General features: G+C 51.2%; 1 protein-coding gene across 1 annotated transcript; it reads left to right on the top strand.

The window, feature by feature from the left end:
• Positions 1–472: 472 nt before the first annotated feature.
• nrps1 (uncharacterized protein) lies at positions 473–19,074 on the top strand (the record flags this gene model as incomplete). The annotated part of the gene is made up of 8 exons (XM_057162137.1): positions 473–967; positions 1,032–1,448; positions 1,520–1,822; positions 1,886–13,487; positions 13,550–13,932; positions 13,984–14,644; positions 14,696–16,311; positions 16,366–19,074. 8 exons carry the CDS (start codon positions 473–475, stop codon positions 19,072–19,074), a joined length of 18,186 nt encoding a protein of 6,061 aa, XP_057025422.1.
• Positions 19,075–19,270: the final 196 nt, after the last annotated feature.

Here is a 19,270-nt window from a genome sequence, read left to right as displayed (position 1 = left end):
CATCCATCTAGATCCGAACCTATGCAAGGAAGATACATGGGGGACTATGAAATTGCCAGTCGCTGTACTATTGACCCCGGAAGCCCGTATTGTATTATGGATGAGCATGGCTATGCATCTAGTCCCCGAGGACCGATGACCGATGGCGTAACTTATGCTGATTACTGAGAAAATAATAAAATAAAATAAAACATGGCTAATAAAAAAAATTGAACTTGTTCTTTTAAAATCACTGAGACATTCCTCCCCGCGGGCCTCTTGTGTGGAAAGATAGTCTTCCTCTGGATCTAATTTACATACTCATATCCAACCTAATTCGAAGACATCTTTCTCACACTCACTTGATTTTTTTTCTTGTGACATCCCGCAGAAATATTGCATCCAAATCGACATAGACAATATTTCTATTGGACATACAAACCTTGGAAAGAGAATCCAGGAAATTGAAACGTTCAACGACCCTCCGACAACAATGGCTCAATCATCGCAATGCTATCTTCCTCGCTTCGCGACCGCCGTTGACGGACCCAAGCGCCCGGTTTCCATGAAAACGAGACTGACTCCTTCTCAAAATGCGCAGTTATTAACCGCATGGCACGAAGGTCGCCTCAACTCGGTATTGCAAGCCACTTGGGCCATTGTTTTGCATTACTACCTCCGAACCGAAGACATTTGCTTCGGCTACCAACACATCGATGGCGACGCCATCTGCTCTCGAAACCATGTACAGCGGTCCAACGTTGACAATCTTTCACCGATCCGACTTGCAATCGACGAAAACGATTCAGTTCAGCAAATTGTAGATAAAGTGTGGAAGCACCAGGGGTCTTCCTCCAAGATCGGTGGAAATGCGGAGGCCGGTTCCGACGGATACCTGCCGTTCAACACAATCTTGATGCTCCGCACATACAAAAAGTCGGATACGGCTTCTACCAAACCAATGCTTGCAACTGCTCTGCCCGACCAGGTTAGTGTTCTTACTCTCGAGTTCCTGAAAGTGGTTTGCGAATATGAAGCTTACGTTGAAGCAGTGCCAAGTTCGTCTCCATGTGAAGGTTTTGCGTCGGGACATCAACATCTTCCTCGAGTGGCGCAATGGCGATATGTCTGGCGAGCAAATGAAGAGCGTCGCCAACATCTTCCAGCCAGTACTCGCAACAGTTCTTTCATCCGAAAACACCGCTGTTAGCAAGCTTAATTTGTTTTCGGAGAATGACTGGCAACGTATTCAGAAGTGGAATTCTCACACGCCAAAGCTATATGATCGCTGCATCCACGAGGCAATTCATGATCAGGCTGTCAATGGCCCAGACAGAGAGGCTGTTTGTGCCTGGGATGGAAGTTTTACTTTTGCAGAGATTGACCACCTCTCTTCAAAGCTGGCATGCCACCTGCGCTTGCAGGGTGTTGGCCCTGAAATCCGCGTAGCTTTGCTTTTCGATAAATCGGTAAGTGATTGAGCCTCACCAGATTTTTGTGCTCCAATCCTCCTCCTATGAATGATACTAACCAATCACAGAAATGGAACATTATTGCCATGCTCGGCGTCATGAAAGCCGGTGGCGCCTTCGTCCCATTGGACCCGACACACCCAACTTCCCGCCTTCAGCGTCTGATTGAATCCGTTAAGGCCCCAGTTGCACTGTGTTCGATCAATCGGGCAGAGGCCCTCCGGGCCGTCGTACAGACCTTAATTCCTCTCAGCACCGAGACCATGGATCGTTTGGCGGACCCCGCCGATGGCGTTGACCTTGCATCTGGTGTCACCAGTCAGAATGCCGCGTATGTGCTCTTCACTTCCGGATCAACGGGAGAACCAAAGGTATGTTTTGAATCCGAATACTCCCCAAGCAAATCGTCCTTCACGTGTCTAACATCTTGACAGGGAACCCTTTTGGAGCACCGAGCCTTCTTGTCCAGTGCAATGGCCCACGGTCCTGGCCTTCTTATCTCTCGTGACTCACGCTGTCTCCAATTTGCCGCCCACACTTTCGATGCCAGTTTGTCCGAGTCTTTGACTCCGCTGATTCATGGTGCCTGTGTATGCATTCCCAGCGGGGAGGCCCGGTTAAATGATATCGTGGGCGTGATAAATGAAATGCGGGTCGACCATGCATGCTTTACCCCGTCATTCATCGGCTTCATTGAAATTGAAAGTGTGCCTGGATTAAAGGTTCTTGTGCTGGCTGGCGAGGCAATGTCACAGTCTCAGCTGACGACTTGGTCAAAAATTAAATTGGTCAATGGATACGGGCCTACCGAGGCCAGTGTCGCGTCCGTGCTGAACACTGGCGTAACACCCGAGACCGACTGCAAGGACATTGGTCTCCCAGTTGGTGTGAGAGTATGGTTGGTGGATCCTGAAAACACCGATGAATTAGTCCCCGTGGGCTGCCCAGGAGAACTCCTGCTAGAAGGTCCAACTTTGGCTAGATGCTATGTCAACAACCCCGAGAAAACCAAAGATTCATTCATTTATGACCCTGCTTGGACGACGATGGATACATCGAGTGGCACCAACCGCAGATTTTACAAGACTGGAGACTTGGTCAGGTATAATTCAGATACGGGCTCGTTGAATTATATCGGTCGCAAGGACACGCAAGTAAAAGTCCACGGCCAGCGAATTGAACTGGGCGAAATCGAGAACCAATTGTCCAAGGACTCGAAGGTCACCCACTGTTCAGTTCTTTTCCCCAAAACTGGATTCTCAAATGGCAGACTGGCCGCTGTCATTTCATTTGCCGGTCTATTGACAGAGCAGTCCAAGACCGACCTGGAGTCTTTGGCTTTGATTCCCAGCGAAATGAAGTCGGAGCTTATTCCGGGTATCCGTGAGAGGCTTTCAGCACGACTCCCTACTTACATGGTCCCCGCTGTTTGGTTGTGCGTGGAGGCGCTTCCTCTTCTTCCTTCTGGAAAACTGGATCGGAAAGGAATCGCTGGTTGGGTTACCAGCATGGAAAGTGACCCTGATGTTGGAAGGACAATTTCTAGTCCCTCGCTCGGAGTGGAGATTTCTCAGCCTGCGAATTCAACAGAGGAGGGCTTGGCTGCTGTCTACAGTCGTGTTCTCAACATCCCACAGGCCATGGTCAACCTGAACGAGAGTTTCCTGGCCTTGGGAGGTGACTCCATTGCTGCCATGACATGCATCGGCCTTTGCAAGAAGCTTGGTATCGGCCTTTCTGTGCAGGACGTCCTCCGCAGTAAGTCCATTCGTGACCTCGCCACTCGCGCCAAAGCGATCGATCACGGCACAACTTACCATGAAGCTGTTGAGGAGCCCTTCAATTTGTCGCCTATTCAACTCCTTCACTTCGGCGTGCGTAAGGAGGGCGAGGGTCACTTCAACCAGGGTATTCTCACACGCTTGAGCAAGCCTCTTGAAGAGAAGACCTTGCGCAAAGCAATCGAGACTCTGGTCACTCGCCATTCCATGCTCAGAGCCAAGTTTGACCAAACTGGCGATGCGACAGCATCGGCTCAACGGATCACACGGGATGTCAAGAGTTCATACAGGTGGCGAATCCATACCGTCGCTAACATGGATGCCATCAAGCCTTTCATTGGAGAGAGTCAGACTGGCATCAACTGCTTCTCTGGTCCCCTTTTAGCCGTGGACTATTTCCGCATGCAAGATGCGAGCCAGCCTCACATCTTGTCCATGACTGCCCATCACCTCGTTGTCGATATCGTGTCTTGGAAGATCATCCTTGGAGACTTGGAAGATCTTGTACTGAACCCTGAGAAGTCTGCCTCTGCTGATGGTTCGCTGCCGTTCCAAACCTGGTGCCGTCTCCAGGAAGAACACTCCAAGAGTCTGGTACTAGAAGGCCGAGTTCCGAGTGACCCCTTGCCCAGCATTGAATTTGGTTATTGGGGGTTGAAAGATAACAAAACGACCTACGGCGATGTCGACTGCGCAGTATTCGAAATCGACGAGGCACACACAAACTCCATCATCTTCGATTGCCACAAAGCCCTCAATACAGAGCCCATCGACTTGTTCCTTGCATCAATGCTACACTCTTTCGGTCAGTCTTTCCAAGACCGCTCATTGCCCGTCATCTACAATGAGGGACACGGACGAGAAGTCTGGGACCCTTCCATTGATATTTCCCACACGGTCGGTTGGTTCACCATTCTCCACCCAATATTTGTAAACGGGTACAAGTCCGACGATCCCATCGACACTCTCATTCAAGTGAAAGACCTTCGTCGCCGCGTCAGCGACAATGGTCGCGCCGATTTTGCAAGCCGAGTTCTGAAGACCGGAGGTCCTCAGAGTGGTGCGCACCCCCACCCTTTCGAGATGTCCTTCAACTACGTCGGTCAACATCGTGATCTGCAACGAGAGGATGGTCTTTTCAACCTTGTGGACCAGATGGCTGGTGAGACAGGCCAGGGTAGTGATGCCGCTGACTTTGGCCGCAATACCCCACGATTTGGTTTGTTCGAAATTTCCGCTATGGTCGTTGCAGGCAAAATTCGCTTCACATTCTCGTTCAACAAGTACATGCAGCACCAGGACCGTATCCACTCTTGGGTCTCACAGTGTCAGAAGCAGCTTCTTAACCTTTCGGAACGACTTTCCACCTTGTCTCCTCGGTTGACTCTGAGCTCATTCCCCATGCTTACATTGAAGTACGATACCCTCGACAAAATGCTGACTCAGAAGCTCCCTGCTTTGGGCATCACATCGCCTGACCTTGTTGAGGATATCTACCCCTGCTCGCGTATGCAACAAGGCATTCTGCTTGGCCGTACCCGCGACAGTTCTTACTATGCTGTCCACGACACATTTGAGATCCAGGCCACAGGCTCGACTGCGCCCAATGTTGACCGCTTGGTCGAGGCATGGAAGCAGGTCGTTTCTCACCACGCCATGTTCCGTACCATCTTCGTTGAGAATCTCACACCCCATGATCCATTTTGTCAGGTCGTGCTCAAAGAGTACCATTCCACTCCTGTGTCCCTGCAATCCGCCGGGGACAGCGACGTCTTGGCCACTTTCGACGCTCAAGACCCGAAGGACTACAGTGATCTGACCCCAGCTTATCGCTTCAGCATCTGCCAGACCTCAACGAACAGGATCTTCTGTCGCATTGAGCTGAGTCACGCAGCTATGGATGGTAACTCGATCTCTATTATTCTGCGTGATTTGCAGCTTGCATATGTCGGCAGACTGGAGGAGACCCGTCGGCCCCTGTTCAAGGATTACATCAGCTTCCTTCAGGACGCGCCGCAGAAGGCCAGCATCGAATACTGGCGTTCTTATTTGTCAGACGCAAAGCCATGTCTTTTCCCGACTCTCACGGATGGCAAGGTCGTGACGCAGAAGAGCCTCCGGTCTATGCCTGTGAACTTTGCGTCTGTGTCCCAGCTTCAAAGCGTCTGTGAGAAGAAGGGCATCACCCTATCCAATGTCTTCAACGCCGCATGGGGCCTTACATTGCGTCTTTTCTGTGGATCAGATGATGTTAGCTTCAGCTACATGGCTTCTCTGCGTGACGTTTCCGCCGATGGTGTCCAATCTGTCGTGGGTCCAGTGATCAACCTCATGATTTGCCGGATGAAGATGTCGAGCGATTCTCTCCTCAGCGACGTCTTGCAGCAGATTCAAGATGACTACATGGAGAGCTTACCATTCCGACACAGTTCTCTGATTGACATTCAACATGCCCTCAAGCTATCCGATGCCAACCTGTTCAACTCTGGTGTATCATACCGCCGCCTTCCTGGCGCGAAGGATGCTGTGAGCAGTGACATTCAGTGTGTCGAGGTTGGATCCATCCATGATCCAGCTGAGTTCCCAGTTTTCATCAACATTGAGGCTATGGACACCAAGGCCAGAATCGATATCAACTACTGGACCACCAGCCTCTCTGATGCTCAGGCTCTCAATGTCGCCAACACTTACGTGCAGTGTCTGGAGAGCATCATGACCCAGATTGACAGTCAACTTCGGTCGCTCAATGTCATGACTCAGGCTAACAAGGCAGATCTCCTCGCTTGGAACAACAAGATGCCTCAGCCAATTGAGAAGTGTGCTCACCATGTTGTTCAGGACATGGCTACCAAGAAGCCAGAGGCGCTGGCCGTCACATCCTGGGATGGAAGTCTCACTTACTCGAAGCTGGACCAGTACTCATCTCGTCTTGCTAGCTACTTGGTTACCTTTGGTGTTGGTCCTGGAACTCTGATCCCCACCTCCTTTGACAAATCCGTGTGGCACCTTGTTTCTGTTCTTGCCATTATGAAAGCTGGTGGCGGATGTATTCCGGTTGATTCCGCAAAGACAATGAGCCTCATTGAAGGATGGGTGGTTGAGAACGCTGTTCAAGTTGCTCTCGCATCCCCCGATAAGGCACAAGTTCTTGAAGAGACCATCCCCTACGTGATTCCCGTAACGGAGTCGATGCTTGAATACCTCAATGATGAGCCTTTCTTGTCCGCTGCATGCCCAAGCGATGCCGCTTTCGTCGCTTTCTCTGCTGGAACTTCGCAGGTAGCTCGACCTGTCATTCTTGATCATTCAGCCATTATGACCAGAGCCGAGGCCTTTGCTTCCTCCTTGAAGATCACGGATACATCCAGAGTCCTTCAATTCGCTCCTCACACCAGCGATCTATACCTCCTCGAGGCCATTGGTGCATTCATTCACGGCGGTTGTCTCGGTATTCCCGCAGATGTACACCCATCTAGTCTGGCGAATTCCATCAGCACCCTCCACATTGATACTGCGTGCATTACACCCAGCGTTGCTGGTTTCATCAGTGCCAAGGATGTCCCCGGTCTCAAGGTCGTCGCCATGTTTGGCGAGGTGCCGACCGAAAGAAAGCTGCAGAGCTGGCAAGCAGAGGACCTGCAAGTGCACCAGTTCTTTGGAACTGTTGAAATGTCTTCTTGCTCTTTCCATACAGCCATCCTTCCCGGGCATGCGACTGCCATGATCGGATCGGCCGTATCTAGCCTCCCTTGGGTTGTCGATCCTTCAAACCACAACACTCTCGTTCCTATTGGTGCCATCGGTGAGCTAGTTATTGAAGGGCCTGGCCTTGCAAGCCGCTACCTTTGCGAAGAAGAATCGACCAATTTCTTCGAATCTCCATCTTGGCTGTCCACACTTGAGGAGCAGGACGAAGTGACGTTTTCTCAGCCTCGCAAGTTCTTCAAAACTGGTGATCTCGTCCGCTACAATTCCGATGGATCTTTTGTCTTTATCGGGCGGAAGAAGCTTGATCGCCACTTTGTCGCGTGCTCCGATCGCGTGGATGTTGAACAGAACATCGATCTGTTTTTCGGGTCCAAGCGCCGCTCCGTTGTGGATACCTTGTCCGTTGGTGGGGAAGACCGCGTTGTCGCGTTCCTTTGCGCCTCGGAGGTCTCCACAGCCAGTTGTGGTGAACAAGTTATCCAGAATTCGGCGCCCGAGTTGAAGGCCTCAATCTCAGCATTGCATACTCATTTGTCAACCAAAATTTCCTCCAGCAAGGTCCCGAGTCTCTACATCCCCATTTCCTCCATTCCCCTCACCCCTCTTGGTAAGACTAACTATCAGAACTTGAACGCCGAGATCCTGAATTTGTCGTCTACTATTCTTGGATCTTTTGATGTCAAGAAGTGGACCGGGACGAAGCCTGGAAGCAGGATCTCTCGTCAATCTTTCTCCAATTCCAATGTCAACTTCTGGAGGGAATACCTCGCCGACATTGAGCCATGCAACTTCCCGGCAATTTCCCAAGAAACCGGCAAGAAGGGTCGCTCCACCCGTACCCTGAACAAGCAAACCAACCAGTTGCAAGCCTTCAGTCGAATGGCTGGGGTTTCTGTCGAAATCCTCTTCCAGATCGCCTGGGGCCTTGTCCTCCGATGCTACACAGGCAATGACGATGTCTGTTTTGGCTACTGGGCTTCGCAGACTGACGACCCGGCGTCTATTGCTGTTGCACGTTTAATGTTGAACAACGAAGCCAACTTGATTGAAACATTGCTCAAGACCAAGACCGACTTCGAAAAAAGTAAAGAAAATTTTGAAGAGCTTACTGTCGTCAAGCACCAGCTCGGTTTGGACGACGCCAACGTTTTCAACACTCTTCTCACCTACCGTGCTGCTGAGTCTCTTCCACCACGCCGTCCTCGTGATTCTGTCACGACAAAGGCCTACAATGTTGCTGTTACAGCCCAAGTATCTGCCTCTGTCGCCGAAATCCACTTCAGCTATTCCACGGAAACCTTGACCTCGGTCCAAGTCACCCATGTCATTGACACTTTCGACCAAATTTTGAACGACATTATCTCTGCCGACCCTCGCAAGCGATCGATCGGAAATCTTGATCTTCTCTCTCAGCGATCTTGCCGACAAATTCGTGACTGGAATGCTACCATGCCCCCGCGTGTTGAGAAGTGCGCAGATGAATTGATCCAACAACAAGCACTTCTCCACCCTCGCGCCGAGGCCATTTGCTCATGGGACAAAGATTTCACCTATGGCCAGTTAGAGATCGTTGCAAGCCGACTTGCGCGCTACTTGACTAGTTGCGGCATCAAACCCGAAGTCTTCGTTGTACTGTGCTTCGAGAAGTCCGCCTGGGCGATTGTTGCGCAGTTGGCAGTTCTGAAGGCCGGTGGCGCCTTTGTCTCTATTGACCCCTCTCACCCCGATTCTCGCCTCCAGATGCTTATTGAAGAGATTGGCGCCGATCTGGTCCTCTGCTCAGCTACCTTGCAGTCCAAGATGTCCAAGCTTTGCAAGAAGGCTCTCGCTGTATCTCATACCGGCATTTCTCAACTTCCCGAGTCCCCTCTGGCCCTGCCTGGTACTCGCCCGACCCCTTCGAATGCAGCCTACGCTATCTTCACCTCGGGAACTACTGGAAAGCCAAAAGCGACGGTTGTGGAACACATGGCTCTGAGCACCACCGCTGTTGCCATGATGGATGCGCTTCACATGAACTCCGGAACTCGTGCATTGCAATTCTCTAACTATACTTTCGACGTCAGTGTTCTTGAAATTATGATGACCTTGATGAACGGCGGATGTGTCTGCGTGCCCAGTGAAGAAGAGCGCATGAACAACCTTGGAGGTGCTATTCGCCGCATGGAAGCCAACTACATGTCTTCCCCTCCCGCCATTGTGAACACCCTTGAGCCCAAGTCTGTTCCCACCTTGAAGACCATTATCACTGGAGGTGAGAAGATGCCTGCCAACCACATCGACCGTTGGCACGATCGATATGTCATCAACGCCTATGGTCCTTCTGAAGCGACCGTCGTTGCTACTGTCGGCGTCAAGGTCGACTGGGATGGAAACCGTGTCAACGATGATCCTTCATCCATTGGTCTCGCGGCAAATTGCAGAGTCTGGATTGTCGACCCGAACAACTACAACCGCCTTCTCCCTGTCGGCGCTGTCGGTGAGATGCTACTCGAGGGAAGCAACATTGCCCGCGAGTACCTCGGCAACCCCGAGAAGACTAAGGCTGCCTTTGTCGAAGATCCTGTTTGGAGCCATCACTCTGGCCTGCATGGGATCTTCAAGCGCAGCGATCGCATGTACCGCACCGGTGATCTTGTCCGATACAACAGCGATGGCACCCTCGCCTTCCTCGCCCGCAAGGATACCCAGATCAAGTTCAATGGCCAGCGCATTGAGCTTGAGGAGATCGAGCACCAATGCACTCGATGCCTTCCCGCGGGCTCCCAAGTCGCCGTTGATGTCGTTGTCCCTCAAGAAAAGACCGTTGCCAAAGGCCTGGCTGCCTTCTTTACTGTCCATGACGGAGACTCAGAGCAGGGTGGCACTAATGATCAGTTCGCTCCCACCATCCCTGGAGCAGACCCACTGCTTTTGCCTATCTCCGTCAGCAACATGGACGCTGTGCAGAAGCTGAAGTCTTCATTACCAGACTATCTTCCCCAGAGCATGATGCCTCGCCTTTTCTTCCCCTTGCGGAACCTTCCATTCACATCGTCTGCAAAGATCGACCGTCGACGTCTTCGTGCCATGGTTCAAACCCTTCCCAAAGAAACTTTGAAATCTTACATCACATTCAACACTGGAGTTAAATCTGAAGAGACCTCCGATGATGGCATTGAAGCCCAGCTTCGCACGCTCTGGGAAACGACCCTCGACCTTGAAGCCGGATCTGTTACGAATGAAGACAGCTTCTTCGCCCTTGGTGGTGATTCGTTCTCAGCCATGAACCTCGTCGGAGCTGCCCAAGCTGAAGGAATCTTGCTCAATGTTGCTACCATTTTCAAGAACCCCGTTTTGATTGACATGGCGAAGATTTGCTCAAGCTCCACCGATGCACCACCCGTTAAGCACACGAACCTCAATCCATTCTCACTCTTGCCTTCTGGTGTTGACCTAGAGGGGCTTCTTGACGAAGTCAGCGAAGGATGCGTCGTGTCCAAGGATTCCGTCACCGATGTCTATCCTTGCAGTGCTGTGCAAGAAGGTCTCTTGACTATGTCGGTCAAACACCATGGTGCATACGTTGCGCAGCCAGCCTTCCGCCTCGCTGACGGCGCAGATCTCGATCGCTTCAAGGCTGCCTGGGAGCAGACTGTCGCTGACCTTGATATCCTCCGCACTCGTATCATCCACACTGAAGCCATGAACTTTGCCCAGGCTATTATCAAGGAAGACCCTATCTCTTGGGTCCACGCCGAGTCCTTTGAACAGCTCCCAAGCGATGCAATCGAACTGCCCAAGTACAACGGTGGTCGTTTGACTGGCTATGCTATTGTCCAGCCCCGCGGCTCATCTGCTCGATACTTTGTTTGGTCCGTCCATCACGCCCTCTACGATGGCTGGAGCATTCCTTTGATTTACCGCCGATTTGAAGAGAACTACAAGGCATCGTTGAACAAAGAGCCTGCCGCCTCCTACGGTCTCTTCATTGAGCACCTGAGCAAGAAAGACATGGCTGAATCCGACGCCTTCTGGAAGTCTTACCTCGCAGACATTTCAAGCAATGCTTTCCCGCAAAGCAAGAACGCCGTTCCAGATGCCATTCGCGCCGGAAATACCCAACACCACAAGATTGATATTTCCCGACCGGCGAACAGTGTTGACTTCACAATTCCTGTTCTTCTACGCGCAGCTTGGGCCATCGTCCTTGCTTCACACACCGCGTCCCCTGATGTGTGCTTTGGCGAGACTCTCTCCGGTCGCAACATTGACCTCCCTGGAGTTGGCGACATCGCTGGTCCTGTTTTGACTACTATCCCAACTCGCATTCATGTTGTCAATGACGTTTCCGTTGTTCAGTACCTGGAAAATATTCACAAGTCAACCACCGATATGATTCCCCATCTCCACGCAGGCCTCCAGCGCATCCGTCAAATCAGCTCTGACACTGCATCGGGTTGCAATTTCCAAAACTTGCTGGTCATTCAGCCTACAGAGGGTCAGCTCAACGATAGCATCTGGATTGACGAGAAGCGCGAGACCAGCGAAGACTTCTTCACCCACCCGCTGGTCTTGGAGTGCGGTATTTCAAAGACCGCCATTTCTTTCACTGCTCACCACGATGAGCTTGTGGTCAGTGGCTGGCAGACCAAGCGTCTGATTGAACAGTTTGGTCATGTCCTGCAGCAGCTGATGTCAATTCCCAAGACTAGCAAAGGAAAGGTGTCCGAGCTAGAAATCGCCTGTCCCCAGGACAAGGCTATCATTGCTGATTGGAACAAGCGTGTACCACTTACCGTTGAGAAGTGCGTTCATGACTTGATTCGTGAAAAGTCTGTTGAGACACCCGATGCTCCGGCCGTTTGCGCCTGGGATGGTCAGCTTACTTACCGAGAACTCTGGAATCTTGCTTCGTCCTTCGCCAATTACCTTGTTTCACGTGGAGTTGGTCCTGAAGTTCTTGTTCCTGTCTGTCTTGACAAGTCAGCTTGGGCCATGGTCACATTGATCAGTATTATGATTGCTGGTGGTGCCTATGTGCCTCTTGATCCACACCATCCCACATCCCGACACGAGGAAATTTTGGCTGATGTTGGAGCAAACATGATTCTGTGTACTCCAAACTACACCAACAAGTACAGCAGAGTTGTGAAGACCGTTATTCCAATCAGCAAAGAGACTCTCAAGGCCTATGGATCTATCAACTCCAGTTTCCAGAGCCGCAAGCAGGCCACTCCTTCGAATATGGCATATGCCCTATTCACTTCTGGCAGCACGGGTCGTGCCAAGGGTATCATCGTGGAGCACCGCAACTGTGTCAGCAGTATCATGGCCTTTGCTCCAATTACCTTCCTGACGTCCACATCCAGAGTGTTTCAATTCGCGTCATTGACGTTCGATGCTGCTATCGTGGAGACTCTTGGAATTTTGATGATCGGTGGCTGCATCTGTGTTCCCAGCGAGGACGAGAGAATCAACGACCTTGCTGGCTCTATCAGACGTATGAACGTGAACTGGGTTTTCTTCACTCCTTCGATCGCAAGCATCATCGAACCGTCCTCCGTTCCGTCTCTTAAGCACATGACAGTTGGAGGAGAGAGGGTTCCCCAAGAAGTTGTGACCAAATGGGTCAACTCCGTGAAGTTCATCAATGTCTATGGACCAACAGAGACTGTTGTATTCGCAACAATTGACTCCGATGTCGAATCCCACCGTGATCCCGCTCGAATTGGACACGGCATTCCGAGCACTTTGACCTGGATTGTGGATCCCGAAAACCACGACAAACTCGCGCCCCTGGGCGCGGTCGGAGAACTCGCTCTCGAGGGAATGGCTTTGGCTAGAGAATACATGAAGAACCCGGAGAAAAATGCCGAATGCTTCATTGAAAACCCAGCCTGGGGGAAAGAGTTCCAATCCCACCTCCAATCACCCCAAAGAATCTACAAGACTGGTGACCTTTGCTACTACAACTCCGATGGTTCCGTGCAGTACGTCAGTCGCAAAGACCACCAGGTCAAGGTGAACGGTCAACGAATGGAGCTTGGTGAAATTGAGTGCCGCATTGAAGCGAATACTACTATTGTCCGTCATGCCGTTGTCATCTTGCCCAAGGCCGGGCCCTTCCAGAAACGACTTGTTACTGTAATGTCACTAAACAAGATTCCTGCCGACAACATCATTTCCGACAAGCCTTGCGAGCTCATCGACGAGGATGATTTCAACAAATGCGGACTTGCTGACCTAGTCGAGGTTCAAAAGAGCCTTGAGACTCAGCTTCCGATCTATATGGTTCCGGCAAGCTGGGCTTTGATCAAGAAGCTGCCCATGCTTGTTTCTGGCAAGCTTGATCGCAAGAAAATTACTGCGTGGTTGGAGAACATCGATGATGCTTCTTACGAGCGCATCATGCAAGATTATGACTCTATGAAACGTGGTCCCAGCGAGAAACCACAGGAACAGCAGCAGCAAGATGGCCCGCTTAAGGTTCTCCGCGAAATTTTCTCGCAGGTACTGAACATCTCTTTGTCCAAAGTCAATGTTGACCGTTCTTTCGTCAGCTTAGGTGAGTTTTCAATGAAACTCGGTCGCGATTTGAAATGTCATAATGCTAACAAAATCGACTAGGCGGCGACAGCATCACTGGCATGGCAGTCATTTCCCGGGCGCGTAAGCAGGGTCTTGTCTTGACACTGAACAACATACTCCAAAGTCAATCTCTCAAAGAACTGGCGCAAGTCTCCAAGTCTAACGCTCCTGTGACTGCCATCCGCGAGGAGAAGGCTGGGGAGGGCTTTGCTCTCTCTCCTGTTCAGAAGCTTTACATGCAATCTTCAACCTCATTCCAGGGCGCAGCCCGATTTAACCAGAGCATGACTGTTCGGATCTCTCGCAGGGTTGAGGCAGAGGTGTTGCGACGGTCCATCAAGGCCGTCACCAGCCAACACGCCATGTTCCGCGCCCGATTCAGTAAGGGTGTTGATGGGAAGTGGCAGCAAAAGGGAGTAGCGGTATGTATGATCCTTAGCCACCCGTGGAACAAAACTGACAAGACTTATCAGCAGGTTGATCAATCCTTCCGCTTCAACGTGCACTCCGTGAGTGACACGCGTGCGATGGTTCCCAAGATTGCCGAGAGCCAATCTTGCCTCGATCCCATGAATGGACCTATCTTCGCAGCTGATCTGTTCAACCTTCGCACAGGTGGCCAGGTACTTTTCTTAGTCGCCCACCATCTCTGTGTTGACATGGTTTCCTGGCGCATTGTTCTGTCTGACTTGGAGGAGTTGATCATCTCTGGCTCTCTCTCAGATGAAAAGGCCCTCTCGTTCCAGAGCTGGTGCGCTATGCAACTCGACAGATCCAAGACGCATGATACCGACCTTATGCTGCCTTTCACTCCTGAAGCATCAAACCTGTCCTACTGGGGAATGCAAGACACTCCCAACGTCTATGGTGACATCAAGATGGAATCCTTCAGCTTGGGCGAAGAGGCCACCAGGTTCATTCTTGACGGCTGTCATGAAGTTTTTGGAACTGAAACCGTGGACATCCTACTCGCTTCGATCATTCACTCTTTCAGCCACATTTTCAAGGACCGTAAGGTGCCGACTATCTACAATGAGGGCCATGGCCGTGAATCCTGGGACTCAAGCGTAGATTTATCTCGAACTGTTGGATGGTTTACGACAATGTCGCCTTTGCTTGTCGATGGACCACAAGGTACGTCTCGCCCAGGATCCACTATTCATTCTATACTGACTAGTTCTACAGGAGGGGTCGTGGACATGATCAAGCGTGTCAAAGACACTCGCCGAAAGCTCGTCGACAATGGGCGACCGTACTTTGCAAAGAGCCTCCTCCAAGCGGGTGGCGATGATTTCCAGGTTCCAATGGAAATCTTGTTCAACTACCTTGGCAAGATGCAACAGCTTGAGCGTGCAGACTCTCTGTTCCGTCACCAAGGCAATGTCTTTGACAGCTCCGATTTTGCGGTCGCAGGCGACATGGGGCCTGAGACCATCCGCTTTGCACTCTTCGAAGTCTCTGCTATCATAGTGAAAGAGCGCTTGAATGTCGCATTCACATACAACCGGAAGATGCAAAATGAGCCACAAATTCGTCGCTGGATGCTACAGTGCAAGCAGACGTTGGAGAAGGACATTTCGACGCTCAAGACTGCGACTCCCGAGCCCACTCTGAGCGACTATCCTTTGCTGCCCATCACGTACAACGGCCTGCAAACTCTCACCAACCACACTTTCCGCAAGCTCAGTATTCGCAGCAAGAGCGAGGTGGAAGACATCTACCCCTGCTCTCCCATGCAAGAGGGGTTGCTACTCAGCCAACTTCGTGATCCCAGTGCTTATATGTTCCACACCATCTTTGAAATCAAAGACGCGCGTACTGGTAAGGTTGATGCGGAGAGACTTGCCCAATCATGGCAGATGCTTGTTGAGCGACACCCAGTCCTTCGAACAGTCTTCATCGACAGCAACTACAGTGGCGGCTCGTTTGATCAGCTTGTTTTCAAGCACATTCCCGATCATGTCCTCCGAGTGGAATGCCCAGACTCCCAAGTGCAAGAGAAGTTGAGTGCCATATCCCTACACAATATCAACGCCATGCGCCCCGCGAAGATTTCCAACCAGTTCACTGTCTGCAAGACTCCTACTGGGCGAGTCTTTGTGAAGCTTGAAATTAATCATGCTGTCATTGATGGCGGTGGTGTGGATGTTTTGTTGCGCGACTTGACCATGGCCTATGACCGCCGATTGTCTGAAGGCCCCGGTCCCTCCTTCAGTGAATACATCAAATTCATCAGAACTCAGAGCCGAGGCCAAGCTCTTGACCACTGGAAGAAATATCTTAGTGGTGTCAACCCTTGTCACCTTACTTCGAGCCCTGGCTACCGTGCCAGCCGTGAGCTCAAGGGCATTCTGATGAATTTCCAGCGATACCCAGAACTTCTGGGCTTCTGCGAGCGAGCTTCTGTCACATTGGCCAACTTGACTCTTTCCGCCTGGGCTATCGTCCTGAAGCAGTTCACCGGCTCGGATGATGTTTGCTTCGGCTACCTCTCCGCTGGTCGCGATGCCCCCGTCAACGGTATCCAAGACATGGTTGGCATATTTATCAACATGCTTTGCTGCCGTGTTCGATTCTCCCCCTCGCATTCTCTCAGCGAGATTTCGAAGCGGGTCAACAGTGACTATATTAGCAGCATTCCCCATCAAAGCTGTTCGCTGGCTAGCATTCAACATGAACTTGGATGGCAGAGCCAGTCCTTGTTCAACACCACCTTATCCATTCAGAATCACACCGTTGCTGGCGGTACCAAGGAAAAGGGCCTGTCCTTTGACCTACAGCATGCTCACGATCCTAGTGAGGTAAGTTTATTCCCAATATCCCCTTTTTGCGTAATTTGATCTGACTCCCAACAGTACGCTGTCACTGTCAATGTCGACATTTCCCGTGGTAGCGAAGGTATCATGCTTCGATACTGGAACGATGTCATCTCCGATGATCAAGCCCAGTCTTTGGTGGATACTATTGCCAAGGTCTTCACGGGATTCATTGAGTCACCTATGGCCAGCATCGCTTCGTCCAACTTCACCAGCAACGTTGCCGACGAAGTGGCCTCGGAGTCAAACTACTCGCAGTCGACTGCGCACTCAAAGATGAAGCCTGTGACGGACTCCTTGGACGGCACTGCTATTCAGAAGATTATTGATGACCGTGTTCATGAGATTATTAGTCAGATGTTGAGGGAAGGCAAGTTGATGGTTCCACAGATTCAGACTTCTGGGCTTTCAACCTATGGGGCTACTGATGATGGAATTGAGTCGCCTTACCCATTGGAGCGGATGCAAGGAGCGGATGATTCGGGTGTTTGTTCGGCAACCTCGAGATGTAGCGAGGAGGGGGTGATGGCTGATGTGGAAAGGAGACTTTGGAATCTTTGGAGCAATGCTTTGGGTCTCTCACCAAATGTGGTGAGGCATCAGGACAGCTTCTTCAAGCTTGGAGGAGATAGTATCATTGCCATGAAGATGGTTAGTGCTGCTCGTGAGGATGGATTGGTTCTAACTGTCGCGGATGTTTTCAACAATCCTGTTTTCGAGGACATGCTCACTACTGTTCGCGCTGCCAACTTGACGCAGCAAATTCTCAATGCGGACCTCCAGTCTGCTCACAAGGAGGTCGACTCGTTCACAGACAGCAAACTGGGCACACTGGCGCAGACCCCATCGTCAGAGAGCCTCACTGTCCTGCGCCCCACAAAGGCCATGGATGATGATTCTCTTCAGCGTGGCATTTGTCCCAAGATTGGTGTCTTCAAGGGCGGCATCGCCGATGTTCTCCCTGTCACTGATTTCCAGGCTATGTCTTTGACTGCGACTCTCTTCAAGTCTAGGTGGATGTTAAACTACTTCTTCTTGGAAGGCAATGGTCCTTTGGACCTCCGACGTCTCCGTGAGAGCTGTCTTAAGGTGGTCGACGCGTTTGATATCTTACGAACTGTATTTGTTTGCTTCCATGACCAGTTTTTCCAGGTTGTGCTTCGCAAAATTCGTCCCAGCATCTTTGTCTACGACACTGATCGTGGTCTGGACGAGTTCACACAGACCTTGCAGCAACGTGACAGAGAGTATGGCCCACGCGAGGGCGAACAATATGTTCAGTTCTATGTTGTCAAGAAGAAGGGGACCGACCAACATCGCATCATGATCCGCCTGTCTCACACCCAGTATGACGGAGTGTGTCTATCGAAGATCATGGCTGCAATCAAGTACGGCTATGAAGGCAGTCCTCTTCCCCCAGTTACTCCATACGCCAGCTACCTTCGTCAATTGCCCGGAACTGTGGGCCCTGATCACTACAACCATTGGTCCACCCTCCTGAAAGGATCGCAAATGACCCAGGTTGTCAACCGCAAGGGAACTAGCATGTTCCAAAATGTCGGAGCTTTCACTGAGATTCGTAAAACCATTGAGATCCCCCCGACGGCCCTTGGAAACGTTACTGTCGCCACGCTGATGCAAGCTTCCTGGGCCTTGACTCTCGCCAAGCTATCTTCTCAATCCGATGTTGTCTTCGGTCTCACAATCAGTGGTCGCAACGCGACTGTTCCTGGCATCGAGACAACTGTCGGCCCTTGCGTCAACGTGATTCCAGTTCGTGTCAACTTCAACGACAATTGGACCGGTCTGGAGCTCTTCCGTTATCTCCAAGATCAGCAAGTGTCCAACATGCCGTACGAGTCACTTGGCTTCCGTGAAATCATCAAGCAGTGCACCGACTGGCCAGCCTGGACTTACTTCACTACCTCGGTCTTCCACCAAAACCTTGAATACGAAGGAACTCTTGAGCTGGATAACAGAAAGTACCGCATGGGTGGTGCAGGTGTCAACGACAACTTCGCCGACCTGACAATGGTCTCTCGACCTGCAGACGAGCGCAACCTCAACGTCACCCTCGGCTACTCCGAGAAGGGGCCCATCCTCCCCGACTTCGCTGAAAAGGTCCTCGATATGGTCTGCGAGACTGCCCAGTCTCTCATCGCCAACCCATCGACGGCTCTCCCGTCGCCCAACACGCTGCGCTCCCTGCCACCCCAGGCCATTGATGACCTCCCTCGCACAACAGACGAGCACTTCCTCAGCGCGCACCTGAAGTCGCGCTCCATCGCGGAGCTCCTCGTCCACTCGGACATTCTTTCCCGCTCATGGCACCAGGTCTTACCTCCCCGTGCCTCAACCAACACCGTCGACCCAGAAGCAGATGACAAGCCCGCGAACCAAGCTGCATTCCAGCTCGATTCTTCATTCTTCGATCTGGGCGGTGATATCTTCAACATGGCACAGTTGACCTGGTTGTTAGAGCAAGAGGGCCTCAAGGTCCGTCTCGAGGATCTACTTGAGCATCCTTCTTTCTTGGGTCAAATGGCTGTTCTAGCGCTCCACAATGCTAAGCACCAGGAGGATATCCCGGCTGACTTTGCCTCTGGTGCTGTCTCGCCCGATCCGTCTGTGAGGACTCGTGTTGAGAAGAAGAAGACCTGGGAGAAGGCTATGACTCTTGCGAGAAAATTGACACGTCGCAACACCAGCATGGTCTCTAGTCGTGCATCTACCCCGACTCGTGCCTGATCCTGATTTTGATCGACACATCAGAGAAGATATTATAAAAAAAAAAAAAAAAAAAAAACAATCTAAATTGCAAATCAAACGACCAACTGCCAAGGCAGAAGAGAAATACCAAAAAAAAAAAACCTCATGGGATTCGGTTCAAAATCTGGCGTTCATATTTTTGTCTTTGGCGATTTCACACTCTCCTTGTCTATTC

This window comes from Penicillium verhagenii (genome assembly GCF_028828195.1).
Source record: "Penicillium verhagenii strain IBT 33310 chromosome Unknown utg000003l_segment0_segment0, whole genome shotgun sequence".
In the NCBI taxonomy this organism is placed as follows: domain Eukaryota; kingdom Fungi; phylum Ascomycota; class Eurotiomycetes; order Eurotiales; family Aspergillaceae; genus Penicillium; species Penicillium verhagenii.
The sequence above is the reverse complement of the archived record's forward strand: the minus strand, read 5'-3'. Positions and strand labels throughout refer to the sequence as shown.